The sequence below is a fragment of the Convolutriloba macropyga genome, chromosome 4 (assembly GCF_964194025.1).
Source record: "Convolutriloba macropyga chromosome 4, txConMacr16.3, whole genome shotgun sequence".
NCBI lineage: Eukaryota > Metazoa > Xenacoelomorpha > Acoela > Convolutidae > Convolutriloba > Convolutriloba macropyga.
Window position 1 is genome coordinate 29,802,048 of NC_134471.1, and position 16,732 is coordinate 29,818,779.

General features: G+C 35.4%; 1 protein-coding gene across 1 annotated transcript in view; it reads right to left on the reverse strand.

Annotated features, from left to right (window-relative positions):
* Positions 1-2,055: 2,055 nt before the first annotated feature.
* Positions 2,056-16,732, reverse strand: part of LOC142337603 (uncharacterized) — a 115,833-nt gene continuing 101,156 nt past the window's right edge. The window contains exons 2-3 of the mRNA XM_075386950.1: positions 3,191-3,374; positions 2,056-2,761 (exon numbers count right to left, since the gene is read on the reverse strand). Of these exons, the coding sequence (XP_075243065.1) occupies positions 2,606-2,761; positions 3,191-3,367 (333 nt within the window). The 5' untranslated portion in view covers positions 3,368-3,374 and the 3' untranslated portion in view covers positions 2,056-2,605. The remainder of the gene's footprint in view (positions 2,762-3,190; positions 3,375-16,732) is intronic.

Below are 16,732 nucleotides of genomic sequence, written 5' to 3' on the forward strand. Positions count from 1 at the left end.
AACAGAAGCAGAATATCAGGGCATGGCAGCAGCAGTTCAAGAAGCATTGTATCTGAAACAACTTCTGGACGATTTCGGCTTCCAACAGAAACATCCAATAGCAATTAGAGGACAACCAGAGTTGTATTAAATTGTGCCAAAAGCCAGTCATGCACAAGAGGAGCAAACACATTGAGACTAAATTTCACTTCATTCGGGACAAGACGGGAGATGGGACTATTTCAATTCGTTACGTTCCTACTGACAAGATGGCAGTCGACATCTTCACGCTATCTTTACCCGTAACGAAGGTAGAAACATTCAGAACTGTTTTGCCGGTAAAAGACTCTACGCAATCAGCTCAAGTCTGAGTGGGGGTGTTAGTATCTCGATCAAATTATAGTCTTCAACTTAGTGAGCAATAGAAAGAAAGTTTAACTTACCAGATTAGAAAGACAAAAGCAAATTGATTTTGATCAGAGAATTTATATAAATGAATCGTCAAATGGTGCTTAGAATCAAAATTCGTTTCAAATTGGTGATGGTGAATGTAAATAACTAATATTAGAGTGAGATTATTTGATGTAAAATCTTCCCAGCATGTATTGAATGATTATGATACCAACGGAAATGTGAACGAATTCTTAGAAAAGTGTAAATGCATACCATCTATAGTCCCCTGTGACTGATTTCTGGGAAATTTGCAGAAGCAAACCATATTGGGTAACCCTTGCTACCCCCACTGTAAATCATGGTGCTAAGATTAGTTTTGTATCCTGACTTTCTCGCACTGATAACGGGTATATATACAGCTGATTTTTGAGCCTTTTTTCATCCCCAAAATCAAATCCCCAGCTAGATATAATAGTCAAATCTCTCCTGTAAATCTCTAAATCCTACTGTAAAATGTCAATCTTGTTGTTCTCTCACTTTGAGAGTTTAATTTTTCTACTTAGTTAAAAACACTTTTTATTCAAGTTGCTAAAACCCAAAACCCAACAGGTTATAGGCCCAGCAATTTTCTAAGTCATAAAACTGATTTCTAAAACAAAACTAATTGTTGTTGACAGTAATAATCTATTTCTACTTAGTACCTTTTCTTTTCACAACTTTTTTGTCTGCTCAAACTACGATGGATCAACAGACAAAGAAGCTACTGACCTACACAGGAAAGGCACAGGACTTTCCGATCTAGAGTACAAGATTTGTGGCAATGATGCAGACGAAGGTACTCTACAGATCACTACTGGGGCAGAGGAGCAACACAATGAGCCTGCGCCACTAGCCAATGGGGCGAGCAATGATGAAAAGAAGAACCACTAGGTGCTGAAGGATGCATATGAGAAGGAAGTTGCAGACATCAAGGAGAAACGGAACACGCGTTTCTTTTTTCACGCGTTTCATTTCCCGCTTCAAAATTCACTCCAATTGAATTGATTTTAAAAAAGTACTTCTCCAATACTCCTCTTCGAGTTGTAAAAAACAGTAAAAACCAAAGTGAAATTGCCGCATGTGAACAAAAATCCACTAGCGAGAAAACGAATTTTTGTTCAACAACGTTTTCCCACTCTACTTTAAAATTTGAACAAAAAGATACGCTGCAAAACCACTCGCTTTTTCGCTCAACTTCCTATTTCGGCGTGACCAAAATCACTACTCCAATTTGACTTCAAAAATCATGAAAATGTGTGAACAGATCTTAAAAAAAGAGCGTCCCAATACAATTCAAATGATTCGAATTGTGAAAAATCACGATGTCCCCAATAATGTAAATTTTCATTGTACAAAACTTATTCAAATTCAATCTTAATGCTCCGAAGGTCTTTTCAAATCACGGAGTAGACAGGGGTGAATTAAACATGGTAAAAAACATGGAAAGAATTAGCAGCTATCTTTCTATGATGGCGATATGCTGTTTTGCATCTACATCTTTTCATACGATAAACTACTCACTATGGTTTGCTTTTGTCTGTAGCACACTATGCGTCGATAAAATCCAGCCCCAACGATCAAATTTATTTGTGAATCAATCATTGGAATATGAGACAAACTCCTGGCTTTTAAGTTGAAAATACGAAATTGTCGAACATAAATTACAAACAATCAGTAAAACTCAGTAAATGTATCATCCGAACAATTATAATTACACCAAGTTAGTCAAATCACATGCATAGCTTGCTACTACATTGAGGATCTGAACTATTTAAAATATTCAACATAAACAAGTAGTGTCGAAGAAATTACTCGCAAACACAAATGAAGATACCGGCTAAAAAATTCATACCTCTAAAAACGCCGAGCTAGAATTTTGTTGAGGAGCCTGATTGTTGAAAGTAACAAATTTCATTGCTCATTTGTCAATCTGAAGGAATTAAACTTGTATCAGCACTTTTTGCTTTATGCACACAAAAAAAACTAGCTCCTTGCAATAATACCACAACGATATTGAATAAGGAGTCCATTAATGCATCCAACCAAATATTTTAAAAAGAGCAGCTAGTGTAAATGATTATCATTTGAGAGCAATTAACAACAAACAAATGGATAGACATCAGTCATTATTGCAGCAGTTAAAGTTGCACCATTCTTAAGCCAAAGAGGTCAGCTTTTTATGATGACTTGGAAATTATTTCTCCAACATTGCCTTCAGTTGTTTGTCAATGTCTTCGATATTGTCTTTGAGACTGAGCCACTGTTCTCTGTTTAGTGAGATTCCCTTTTTGCCAGGCAACAGCTTGCCGTCTTTCTCGTAAAACTCACGGATATCCACGTATACTTTACCCTAAATTCATTTTCAATCCTTACATTAATATGTTGACTGTCCTCCTATTATTGAGTACCAATCTTGTCGTTTTAAGACCAGGTACTTCTTAAATAAAGTGGCCACCCATTGTTGATCTAAAGTCCCATGAACGGGTACATATTACAAACCAGCAAATTGACAGTGGAATAGAAATCATAATTAAAAAAGATCGAAAATTAAAAGTCAACAAAAAATACATCAAGATCAAAAATGTGCCTCTAAAATTAGCACTTTATATACAAAATTGTGTGCGGTTCTATCGACGAAGAAATCTTCTCTGCAGGAACAACGCTTTGTTACAATATATTCATTATCAGAAATAAATCACATATCAGCAACCTTAAAATGATGGATCCAGGGCAACGATAGTATCGCTAAACAGTACAAAATAGATACAAATAGCTAAACCTTGAAGTCTCGTACGCTCACGAATCGGTTTTTGGACAGTTCCAGTCTGCCCTCTGAATCGAATTTGGAATCGCCTCCTGACTTTTCCTCACTCTGCTTGGCTTTCTTGCCCTTGGGAGGGGAGGAGGTGCCCTCTTCATCCTCACTGTCACTCAAGACCTGTTTGCTCTTCGGCATCACTTCTCTGAAACTCAATTAACATACGTGATCAGAATTCGAACGGCGCATGCACGCAACAAACAACCGACTAATGACGGATGAATTGCTTTTATTCAAGGATGTGAAACTCAACGTTTCCCCTTCTCTGCTAGGTTAGAGATGAAAATGCGTTACATGTCTCAACTAATTATCTCCATATACAATAAATTTTTTACACCTCTATAATAGTACTATGTAAATTATAACTAAATTGTCTCTAAATTATCACTAAATAACTCTAAATAAACTACACAAGCAATTTTCAGTTAAAAGTACATATTAGTTTATTCACATGTTCATTGAAAAAAAAATCAGCTCAAAGCTCATTCTGGGCCGCTTCATTAATTCATAAGAACCAACTTTGGCGATAATTTCATTTCAACCCCGCAGCAAACTCTAGAAAATCAGCGCTATGGAGTTCCGCAGCTAAAATATCTAAAAATCATCTATTTATGTAAAGCACAGTCAATCGTGAAAGAATTCATTAGAAAATAGGTCGAATCAACCAGATGAGAAACCACAAAATGAACACAGAAACCACTAAAACAGCAACCCTCAGCACAAAACTTCTTTTGAAAGGCTGATACTTTTAATGAGAATTCAACCCTAAAAAAACTTGATTGGAAAATCTGAATATACGCGGAAGAATTCCAGAAACTATTCAAAGAATGCGATCCAAAATACGAATCATTGCTGACAAGGGAATTAATGCTCAAATCACCTTATACCTTTCTGAAAAACGAAGTTGAAAAACGTCCCAAAAACCAGAAGTAGTGAAATGAGAAGTAAATCTTCCGGACATTACTGGAAATTCGTTCAAAAACCATTTTCTCGCTCCACTTCAAAATTGTTATAAAAAGGTAACGTTTCAAAAACACACTTTTTTCATTTCACTTCGTTTTGGCGTAATAAAAATCATCCATCAAAAATTTACTCTGGAAATGTCTGAACTTAACAAACAATTAAACAAACAGAGCCGAAAAATTTCGGAAAAGCATTAAGGATCCTAGACGGGCACACGCACTCCTTTTAAACTTCAAGAAGGATTCAGACTTGAAAAATTGTTCGAAGGTAAGCAGTTGCAGTGATTGAGAAATCCCATTACAAATTAGAAATGGTTTATATCTCTCTAATGAAAAAGTCAGCAGAAAACACGTAAACTGTTTTACCAACTTATTTGGCCTTTTCACGATACTAATAAAAAAAGAGTTCACATAAAATTCCCCCTAAGAAATGACAAAAACCTGACAGTGCTCAAAAAGGACGAAAAACACGCCAATTTGGATATATTAATTCATGCCAGGCATTTTTAAAACGCATGTAATGTTTGCTTATCAAAACAAATCGAAAAAAGAGCGAAAAAGCACAACGCCCAATATAAGCGATATCATCTATCGAGTCACAAGTCAAATCAAATTGATCAAATTTAGACCCAAAACTGAAAAACCACGGTAGGAAAAAAATGTTTGGTTTGAAAACAATACCGAACAATTACAAACATGAAACAGTCAAAAAATGCTTTGAAAAAATCAACAAGCAAAGTCCACAATTCATTTTCAATCCGAGGAGAGCTGAATGCAATTAGCTGCCCAAAAACCAAACAAACAAATTCTGAAAATTTATATAAAAAGGCAACTTATAAAACATTATAAATTGAAACTTATGAAAAACCGAGGCGTGAGGCCAACAATTCTTGTTCCGAACCCACTTATTGCGGGATAAACTATATGAATTGGTTTTTTCTTTTCAGTGAATCTTGGCCGCTAAATATTTTAACGTAGAAACACAATTGGTATCATTAGAAAGACAATAGAGATTCAGAATGCATTTTTTTGAAGGGTTATCTAGGATTAAAAATTTTTAAAACATCCGTTTAACCAAAAATTTGTTGACTTTTAGAGTAATTTTTAGCACCCATTTGGATACGTTTTTAACTGAAGATGTTAATATTAGCAACAACTTCGTATCGTTAATAACCCAATATCAAGGCAGTTGCGATATTCACAACTGAAAAAAAATGAATTATATATTGAAGATCCAACATTTTTTCAAAGATCTTGACAATGTTTTTGACTTCTTAAGCTGTGATTTTAGTAATGGTAAACTAGTAAAGTAAGCAAAAATTTGAGCAGTTTCAAATCGTTAAATTCTTTCAAACTGCTTTTAAAGCGGCCTGAGAATAAGATTTCAGAGTAAATTTCGTAAAGTACGGCAACTGTTTTCGCAGAGATGCTATTTTTTGAAACGCCCAACGGACGGTTAAAGATTTTTGCGGCTTTGACTCGATATATTCCTAGAATTTTTTCTTTGGTTTTACTGGTTTTGTATTTTTTTAATGCCTTGTCATTTATTTTCATTCAGAATAAGTCCCATCAACGTTTGTGAAAGGGCTTCAGTGAACCTATATCCTTTTTTCAATGAACACCTTATCGATTTTTTCTGATTTTAAGATAGCGCTTCGCAAAACCTTAAATTTTGTTTAGATCTGCCTGTAATTTTTGTTCATTTTGTGGCCAGATAACCAAGTTTGAAGGATGAGAGGGCAATTAAGACTCCCTAGGGAGGTATGAGTTTTTAGTGAATAATTTGTTTTCTTTATAGCCTTGGCACAGAATTTTGGTAAACATTTAGTTATTTTTGATTATAGCCTTTATTTGTTCTTTCATTATCTTTCAATCATTTTGATGAGAGTATCGATGGGCTTTCTAAAGAGGCAAAAGTGAATTTATATAATGCTCTGAATCCATGTTTTTTTTGGCGTCCATGCCACGTACATTAGCTTAGCCTGTTTCTAGTTTCGACTGTTTTGTGTTTCATTTTGTGATATTTTTAATTAAACGCAAGATGAAGTTGCCAATGGGCTTTAGTAGTATGGATTAATAGTTAGTTCATGTTATGTGTGAATTAGTTTGTTTTGAAAAAAATGTTTGTTTTTGAAATTCCACCCTTTTCATTGTTTTTCTATATGTAAATTAGTCTCCTTAGTGACGACCTTAGGCACACGCGCTCCTTCTAAACTTCAGGGAGGATTCATACTTGAAAAATTGTTTGAAGGTAAGCAGTTGCAGTGATTGAGAAATCCCATTACAAATTAGAAAAGGTTTATATCTCTAATGAAAAAGTCAGCAGAAAACACGTAAACTGTTTTACCAACTTATTTGGCCTTTTCACGATACTAATACAAAAAGAGTTCACATAAAATTCCCCCTAAGAAATGACAAAAACCTGACAGTGCTCAAAAAGGACGAAAAACACGCCAATTTGGATATATTAATTCATGCCAGGCATTTTTAAAACGCATGTAATGTTTGCTGATCAAAACAAATCGAAAAAAGAGCGAAAAAGCACAACGCCCAATATAAGCGATATCATCTATCGAGTCACAAGTCAAATCAAATTGATCAAATTTAGACCCAAAACTGAAAAACCACGGTAGGAAAAAATTGTGTGGTTTGAAAACAATACCGAGCAATTACAAACATGAAACAGTCAAAAAATGCTTTGAAAAAAATCAACAAGCAAAGTCCACAATTCATTTTCAATCCGAGGAGAGCTGAATGCAATTAGCTGCCCAAAAACCAAACAAACAAATTCTGAAAATTTATTTAAAAAGGCAACTTATAAAACATTATAACTTGAAACTTATGAAAAACCGAGGCGTGAGGCCAACAATTCTTGTTCCGAACCCACTTATTGCAGGATAAACTATATGAATTGGTTTTTTCTTTTCAGTGAATCTTGGCCGCTAAATATTTTAACGTAGAAACAATTGGTATCATTGACAATAGAGATTCAAAATGCATTTTTTTGAAGGGTTATCTAGGATTAAAAATTTTTAAAACATCCGTTTAACCAAAATTTTGTTGACTTTTAGAGTAATTTTTAGCACCCATTTGGATACGTTTTTAACTGAAGATGTTAGTATTAGCAACAACTTCGTATCGTTAAAAACCCAATATCAAGGCAGTTGCGATTTTCACAACTGAAAAAAAAATGAATTATATATTGAAGATCCAACATTTTTTCAAAGATCTTGACAATGTTTTTGACTTCTTAAGCTGTGATTTTAGTAATGGTAAACTAGTAAAGTAAGCAAAAAGTTGAGCAGTTTCAAATCGTTATATTCTTTCAAACTGCTTTTAAAGCGGCCTGAGAATAAGATTTCAGAGTAAATTTCGTAAAGTACGGCAACTGTTTTCGCAGAGATGCTATTTTTTGAAACGCCCAACGGACGGTTAAAGATTTTTGCGGCTTTGACTCGATAAAATCCTAGAATTTTTCCTTTGGTTTTACTGGTTTTTCTTGTATTTTTTATTGCCTTGTCATTTATTTTCATTCAGAATAAGTCCCATCAACGTTTGTGAAAAGGCTTCAGTGAACCTATATCCTTTTTTCAATGAACACCTTATCGATTTTTTATGTTTTTAAGCTAGCGCTTCGCAAAACTTTAATTTTTTTTAGATCTGCCTGTAATTTTTGTTCATTTTGTGGCCAGATAACCAAGTTTGAAAGATGAGAGTGCAATTAAGATTCTCTAGGGAGGTATATGAGTTTTTAGTGAATAATTTCTTTTCTTTATAGCCTTGGCACAGAATTTTGGTAAACATTCAGTTATTTTTTGAGTATAGCCTTTATTTGTTCTTTCATTATCTTTCAATCTTTTTGATGAGAGTATCGATGAGCTTTCTAAAGAGGCAAAAGTGAATTTATATAATGCTCTGAATCCATGTTTTTTTTGGCGTCCATGCCACGTACATTAGCTTAGCGTGTTTCTAGTTTCGACTGTTTTGTGTTTCATTTTGTGATATTTTTAATAAAACGCAAGATGAAGTTGCCAATGGGCTTTAGTAGTATGGATTAATAGTTAGTTCATGTTATGTGTGAATTAGTTTGTTTTGAAAAAATGTTTGTTTTTGAAATTCGACACTTTTTATTGTTTTTCTATATGTAAATTAGTCACCTTAGTGACGGAAACTCCCAGTTGCCTCTATTGCAACAAACTAAATTTTTTTTGTGTCATTTTCATTGAAAGTTATTGACTTCGATAATTAGTTTTTTTTCAAAAAAGGGACTTTCGAGTTTTCTCCGTGTTTTTTTTTGTTTCCTTTTGTTGTCTCTCATTCACTATAATAACAGTTCTCATCAATTTGTAATGCAGTTTTAGTGCTTTGTTTATAGCTGATAATAGCTACTAAGAAACAATTCATTTTTTTTAGTAAATTTTTGAATCTTGTCATTTTTTGCTATTTTAGAGCAATTCTTTGCTCGTTATGTTGATTCTATGTCAACACCAATATAGTGAGAGTAAAGTTTGGGACCTATGTGGGCTGCGAGCCCGCAATCTCTTAATTGATTGCAATCCTGTGCTCCCTACTGAGCCAACTGGTCCACACTGCGAGAGTCTTACTATGCGCTCTTATATTGAGGTAAAATTTCAATCTCCATCTTATGATCACAACTTAATTACTAGAGTGTATACTCTAACATGCTATTTAACTGCATTGTTGTTACTTTTAGCACTTTGTCGCTAGCTGTAATTGAGATCCATTGTTTGCCATTTTTAACTACTGAATCATAGAAAATCGCTACTGACAACAATTTCCTGATTTAATATGAGGCTACGTGTTTTTTATTTAGATGCCACTAATTTTCAAAGAGTCGATCACACGTTAAAAGTCAAAGAGCTACTTTTCCGCTCAATTCTAACCTTCTCATGCTAAATCTTTGTTCTTCACACCATTTTTTGCAACATGTATGCAATTTCGGTCAATAGGATTGATAATATAATCGAGCGCACTTGTATCTTACGCAAAAATGCAAATTCGAAATCAAAATTAAATAGGCGTTAACTGGATAATCATAAAGCTTTGTTTCTTGAAGGAACTTTGTGTTGGAAGTTTTGTTTAAATTTGAAACAGATTGAAATCAGAAACCGATTTTTGGCGAAAATGTGCATCTAATTGACTAACTTTTTTTTCTGCTCGAGAATTGTATTAAAATTGATTACTTTTTCAACCAAACGTGAAATGTGCTAATCAGTTCAATTTAATTTGGTTCGTTCTAGAAAAAAAATAGCCAGACTGGTATTACTGGTAGTAACATCACTGGTATATATCTCTGTCCTAATTTGAGAATACATCAAGTTTATAAAAACAAAGCACGTTCTACCCTTTATTATTGACTTTCTCAGATCTCTTCTTGATTTGGTAGATACTAAGGCAAAGAATGCGGATGAGCTGCGTCGGAAAATTATTCGCCACGGCATGCATATTTCCGAGCCTCCTTCTTGGAATAAGAAATTAGACAAAATATGCCAAGAAAAGCACAAGCTAATTCAAACTTTATAAAATTGAATTTATCACAATCTTGAATAAAAACCCAGAAATCTCAGCTGTGATTAACGAAAGCCTTAACCTGCACTGATTGAACAACCAACACAGTGAGTCCGTTGTTTAATTGAAAAAAAAAACGTTGATGAAATCCTAGAACAATGAATTTTGCGAAAACAGACAAAAATGTTCCACTAAATATGTAGGTCAAAATGCTTCGAACACATTTTGTCAAAGCGTTGCAGAAAAAAATAAAAGATTATCAGATTATTAATTGATGGTAATTTTATTGAGTGTCCTTTGCCAGGGAAATCGAAATAGAATATCATTTGGCACAGCTATGGCGGTCGAAAATACAACCCTTGCTTACCAATCAAAACATTTAACCTGCAGAATAGTTTAAAAAACGCCGAGGATGGTCCCAAAATCATCCTCAAACCAAAACTCATTTGAGAGAGCAGAGTTGATCTGTAACTTAACCTTATCTTTATTCCTCTACTCTTTGCTTACCTTCCAGACCAATTACTTGATCTTCATTTTACTGTTTGGTCAAAGGAAATAACCATTAAAAAACCGAAGAGCTCAGCTCAGAAATCATTCAGCATTCAAAGCCAAGTCTGAGGAGAACTGCATAATTAAAGCATCGACGAAACTTGAACATAACCGACTACGGTCGGACGCGTTGCTCTCGAACGACTGACGGCGTCTCGATTCCACCACAGGTTTACTTCAAAAATGCTTCGAATGTTAAGAGCTCATATAGAATAATAATATTTAAAAAGCGCGCACTTTTCATCTGACGTCTGCCACCATTTGAGTTTAGCTGCTTAAAATTTTGATTGAAAGAGAATTTAGATGATGCCAAAAATCAAGACAAGCGTGATACGCCACTCGAAAACAAAAAAAAACATAGCAGAACACGATCTGACACAACTCTAATTTTTATTGACTAAACAAAAAATTAGTCCCAGAATGAATTAAAAATGGATTGGGGAACCCAATTAAAAAAAATAGAAAAATGGTGAAAATCAATGCCAAAACGCCGCATGTGAACAAAAAAACAATAGCTAGAAAGCGAATTTTTGTTCAAACAAATGTGTGAACAGATCCTGGCGATATTAAAGCATGAAATGAAGGCGAAATTTTGTAATAAAGGCTAAATTTTGTAATACAGACAAAATTTTGCAGAGACACGACTACAAAAATTGCTTGTAACTTTGTTCAAGAGCAACAAATACATTATTGACTCTACAAACTTGCACGAATTCATACAGAAAACGGTGAACAACAGAAAAAAAGCGAACACCATTTTAATTACAGGTTGATAAACACCTAGAGAGATTATTTCAAACCATAAGCTTCTGGAAAGTATCGAGTAGATTGCAAAGAAAATTATTAAAGCTCAGAAAAACATTTTCAATTGGTATAAAAACAGATCGCTTTTCATAAATCCTTCAAATTTTTCCTTTCAAATTCATCTTTACGCGGAATGTTGCACCAAAGGGAAAACGTAAAACAGAGATGACTATTAAATCTTCCTAAAACGCTGCACGTAAATTGAAATTGTCCTTAAAAATGTTTTCCATTTTTTACTCTCACGTAATTCAAACTTTCTAAAACTACCCCCATTTTATATGTCCTTCAATTTCTCGACAAGACATGCTACTAGAATTCATGACCCAATGGTTACGTGACTCTGAACTTCGGAACAACGATTAAAACACTTCTCTATCTTGACGGCATCAAGAACCCTCGTCAAAGTTTATTCAGTAGGCGCAACACAACCGATGCTCCAAATTTTCTCGGAGCATTTATTCCGTCTCGAATCCTTTTACTGTAAACGATGCATTTTGGAAAGATTGAATAGCAAAATGACACTAAATGGTCTCAAAATAGTCGGTAGACAGCTGAATGCATAAATTATCTCCTTAGAACGCCTATATTGGAATGAATTATCAAAACAAGATCACACTTTAATTTTCATCAGATTACTTTCAGTTTTACTTCTTATTAAATACGATTCTCTGGGATTAAAAATCCGCAAAAGGTACAGAACTATGTCGAGTCAGCAATCTTGCAACCAAGAAGTTGGAGAACACGAAGCAGAACGAAAGGAAATTGATCTAGAAAATATTAAATTCAACATCAAATTAATAATTCAAGAAATCTATAAATCTAATTTAATTTACAGGAGAATGAAGTTAAACTTCTAGCACTCACGATAAACGGAATAAAACAGTCAGTGCATTAAAACACTCGCAAAACATTAATCAGCTGCCTAAGGGACTCAAATTCATTTCCTAAATTATTGCAGCAGTACTTCGGTCTGAAAAAGTTGTCCTTAAATTTAGACATGACGCTAGGAATTCTGTGTTTTAGTATCGTGAGCGCGCGAGAGTGAGAGAGGTAACTATAACATTTAGACTGATCAAAAGGAGGGTGATCTACAGGAAATACTAAGTATGTATTATATATAACAACCAAAAACAACTTCCCCAATTGTACTACTAATAAGACCCATTCTAACTTCAACAACTGTTGACGACAATTCATTTCAAACTGGCATATAAACACTATCTGCACTTAATTTGTGTTTGTGAGAGACAGATGGGCCGCTTGCTTCGCGTTATGCTTCGGGCACATTTAGTGGCAACATCAATTTTGATCATGCACAAGGGTGAAAGGGGGGAAAAGTATTTCGGATGATCGGTTACGAACAACACTGATTAATACATTGCAAATTTGTCGAGAGAGCACCATAGAAGAATCAGCGATTATTTGTTACAAATGAATCAGATTATAATTCAGTTCAAACCGTTTTTGGAAGCAATAACCATCCAAATTCACAATGCAATATGTCCCCAGCCGGTCTTGACAAAAATACACAATAAACTTCAATGTACTGGCAATTTTTCTAAGTTTAGCGATCTTATGGAGTAACGTGAAGGTCACTAGACAGTAAAACTGCGCAAAAGCCATAGACGCAACCAAAAAATGTGCGAATATCTCTTTTGTCCTTATGTACGCTCAATGGTGCATTAGACTGCAAAGAAATTAGCTATTTTGAAAAAATTACTGGTAAGAAAATCAGAACAAGCATCAAATTTTAAAAGTTCTATAACATAACTGACTAACGTCGGGCGAATTGCTCTCAAACAACCGGCGAGCGGTTGGCTTCGTCAGTAGCTAGCCACGGTTAGGTGAGTCTAGCTTTAGATTAACTGAAGGGACATAAGGTGAGCGCAGCGGGGGTGCAAAACTGGATTGGGGGACTGATGTGGGGGCGGTGGGTGGGTAGGGGGGGGGGGGGTTGTGGGATCAATTTCTAAGAACCGCCCTTCACACCATAAGTATAAGTCTCCAAAACACTTTCTGTTAATCGCATACTTGAAGACTAGTGGGCTGAACTGCTCTAAGAGAACTTAATGCAAATCTTTATGCAAACTAAATGCTACCTCTTTATCCAATTTCTGAAGACGAAAGTCAAATGGTTCAGACTAAAAATCGGCCAAGCGAAAAATTCCATAAAAGAGACAAACGGATTTAAAATATTTGCTACAAATTGTTTTTGATAGCAATTAACAATGATTTCCCAGAAAGTGCCTGTTAAGTCAATAAGATAAAAACATTTCTACTATAACTCATTGTTAATGAGGATAAGAGATGATAACATTACGCCACATAACAGCAGCTGAAGAGCGGCATCAACAAAGAGAGAGAGAGAGAGAGATAGAGTGTGAGAGAGATAGAGTGTGAGAGAGAGAGAGAGAGATAAAACGTGAACGAGAAAGAGAAGGAAAGAAGCCCTAACCGACACAGAGATAAGAACATTTTCCATGACGGGATTAGACTCTGCAACTTCTAGTTTTCTAGCCTTGTTAGAAAAAAATCAAACTGAAAAGGAAACAATTGTAAATTTTATAAAAATTTAAGATATTAATAACTTAAGAAACAATTCATTGTCTCAAGAGACTAAATAGTATCCCTGTTAAAAGCCTGAAATAGTTTCACTGGCTCATAGAGATCCATACACTTGGAACATGATAAAATTTTTTCGAAAACTTGAAAAAAGTTTTAATTTTTTTCAAAAAAATTGTTAAAAATGGAGTCATAAAAAAATTGATCACCATTCCCTTAACTCTAGAAACTATGGAGCAGCTTATTATCAAACCTTGGAGGATGTCCCAGGGCCCTTGGGGACGGAAAAAATTCAAACATGAAAACATTGCAAATATTTTTTAAAAAAGCATAACCAACAAAAATTTTCCACTAGATTATCAAACCCTAGCCGAGTTTTTCTGACCCTTGAGTCTAAAAACTCCTGAATAGTGACAATGTCAAAAAATTGAAAATGGCAAAAACTGTCAAAAAATTCTAAAAATCGTGATCTTAACATGTTGCAAGACATTCTATTACATCTACAAATTATACAGTAACCTATTCTCAAACACTAGAGAAGGTTACTTGGCTTTTGAGGCTGAAAAAAACCTGAAAAACGGCAAAAACTTTCAAAAAACATGAAAAAGCAAGTTTTACCAAGAAATCGCTAAAATTTGTGACATTTAAAGGTTGAAGAACTATTCCATAGCCAAAAATGTCAGTAAATTATTCTCAAACCCCTTAGGTTTTCTGGCCCCTGGGTCTGAAAAAATTGAATAAAATAAATATCAAAAAAATAAAAAATGCACGTTTTGTCAAATGCTAAAAATCCTGATGTTAAAATGTTTAAACCATTCTATTACTACTAGAAACTATGCATTAACTAATTATTAAAACCTAGAGGAGGCTGCTTGACACCTAGGACTGACAAAAATCAAAAAATGTTCAAAAAGATTGAAAATTGTGCAAAATAGTATAAATTTGCGCGTTTTCAGCGAACGGTTGTTCATCAGTAGCTAGACGTGGTGGGGTGGGGGGTGCACCGAGGGCTGATGGGGGGACAACAGTGCGGTGAGGGGGTAACAGCGCGCGTGGGGGCAATAGTGGGGCGGTCAACAGTGAAGGGGTCTTCAACCTCGAAGAACCGCCCTTCACAACGTGAGTACAAGTCTCCCAAACAGTTTGAGCTGAAACAGAGCTGAAAGGCTCCAAGAGCACTTAATGCCCGCTGGGCGCTACCTGTTCATCCCGTTTTTGAGGACGAAAAGTCAAAAGCATCAGACGAAAAATCGGTCAAGCAAAAAATCGCATTAAAACAGACCGACAGGAATAATATAATTGCTACAAACTTCGTGTGAGAGCAAATAACAAGGCGACTCAACGAGAGACAAATTTAACTGTCGACCACATCCAATTTGACTCATTTCAGTTTGCAAATAAGGAACAAGTTGTTTTTATAAAATATGCTTGCAGAAAGGATAATATTACTGATATGAACATTTTGGTAAGCCCCGAACATTCAAGAGATGTGGACGAGGCGACTAGATACAAAGTCAAATTTGTATTTCTAAAGTTAGAACAATTTCATTTTTGGGTAAATTTGAAAACCGAGTACAAATGAACATATGCTGATTCGGAGCCGGGTATCAGCCCTCGGTAAGGAGAATCTTCTCATGCTTGTAATAAATGCTATTTGTAATCCATTAAAGTTCAAAAGAAATCAACTTCCTTTTTTAAATTGCGTATTATGGCACATTGGGCAAAATGTCCGGCAACACTAAATTTTAACCTATTTTCTCTGAGCAAGTCTCTTTCATGATTCAGGTTATCGCTTGTACAATTCTAGCTTCTAACTATAATGACAACTTTTGCACTCATTTTGAAACTCGTCAGATGTTATCCAATGCGCGAAATAAATTCTTTCAATCATCAGCATAATCGGGGATTGAAAAAAGAAGTTTTACAAAATTAGACCTCGCTTAAGATTGCCTACCGCGTGCTGAAACACGCTCTCGGGAGCAAGCCCTTCTGCTGAGACTCGCGCTCTTCTTGGCTTCTCTTAGGTTGTTACTGTGCTTCTCTTTTGCAAGGTTCCTGTGCTCACTTCAGCTGTTGGCTACTGAACTAGGAAGAAGAGAAGAGTTGCAGCTAAAAGATTGCAATGAAGTATTCCTCTTCTGGAGAGGGTAGCTGGAGAGAGGGCCAAATCCGGTTTTGAAGCTCCAAAAGTATAAAAAGCCTGATCGCAAATGGTAATATAGTCCTCCTTTTATCCTACTTTTCCGTATGCCTTAAGTTTAGGCACTCAAAAGCAATGACGTCATAAATTTACTTAATTTATTTTGGTAATACGTACCCTATGGATCATGAAATTGATTTTAACTGTCCTCTCGTCAGAGCCCGTTCTATTTAAGTTCAAGCAGACATTGGTTTCCGCCAAATGAGGGATATGAAATTGGTACTTCATTAAAATTGCTAAAATTGCTTTATGCCGCTATCAAACACCTGAGCTTTGCTTCAATGCTGACTTTACTTTCTTTTCGTTCGATTTAAACAAGCAAGTATTATTTAACTCTCTCTTATAAACAAGAATTTATTTAATTCTTTTTAGAAAAATGGCAGTGAGAAAAACGCACAGCTTATCTTCAAACAGTAGCAGCTCTGGAAATGTGGAAACAACCAGAACTGGGGAGGCGGCTTCGTCGACCAGCACAACCCTAGCCCTCAGGGCATCAGCGACGTCTTCTGCTGATAGAAACAGAAGAGTGACCCAATTCACACTGCCGCCGCAGCAGCGACCAACGGCCAGCGAGGGGACCTTACGCAGGTCAAGGTCCCGTACTCCGAGGGGAAGGGCCCAAACCGAACCTAACCCTATAGGTAACCCCTACTGCTACGGTAATTCGAGGGGGAATATTAACGGGCGAAAGAGGCAGCATGATGTCGAACTTCTACGAGAATGTAACTTTAAAATTTCACTTACGCCGCGTGCTTGTATATTTAAACACTTTCCACTGAATTAATCTCGTTGTAAATTATTCCCTTAGTCAAGCGAATAGCGTTTGTCTAAGGCATATTTCTTTTGAATATTTGAGGTTGTAACATTAAATTTAGTCCTAAATTGCGTCTATTTTAC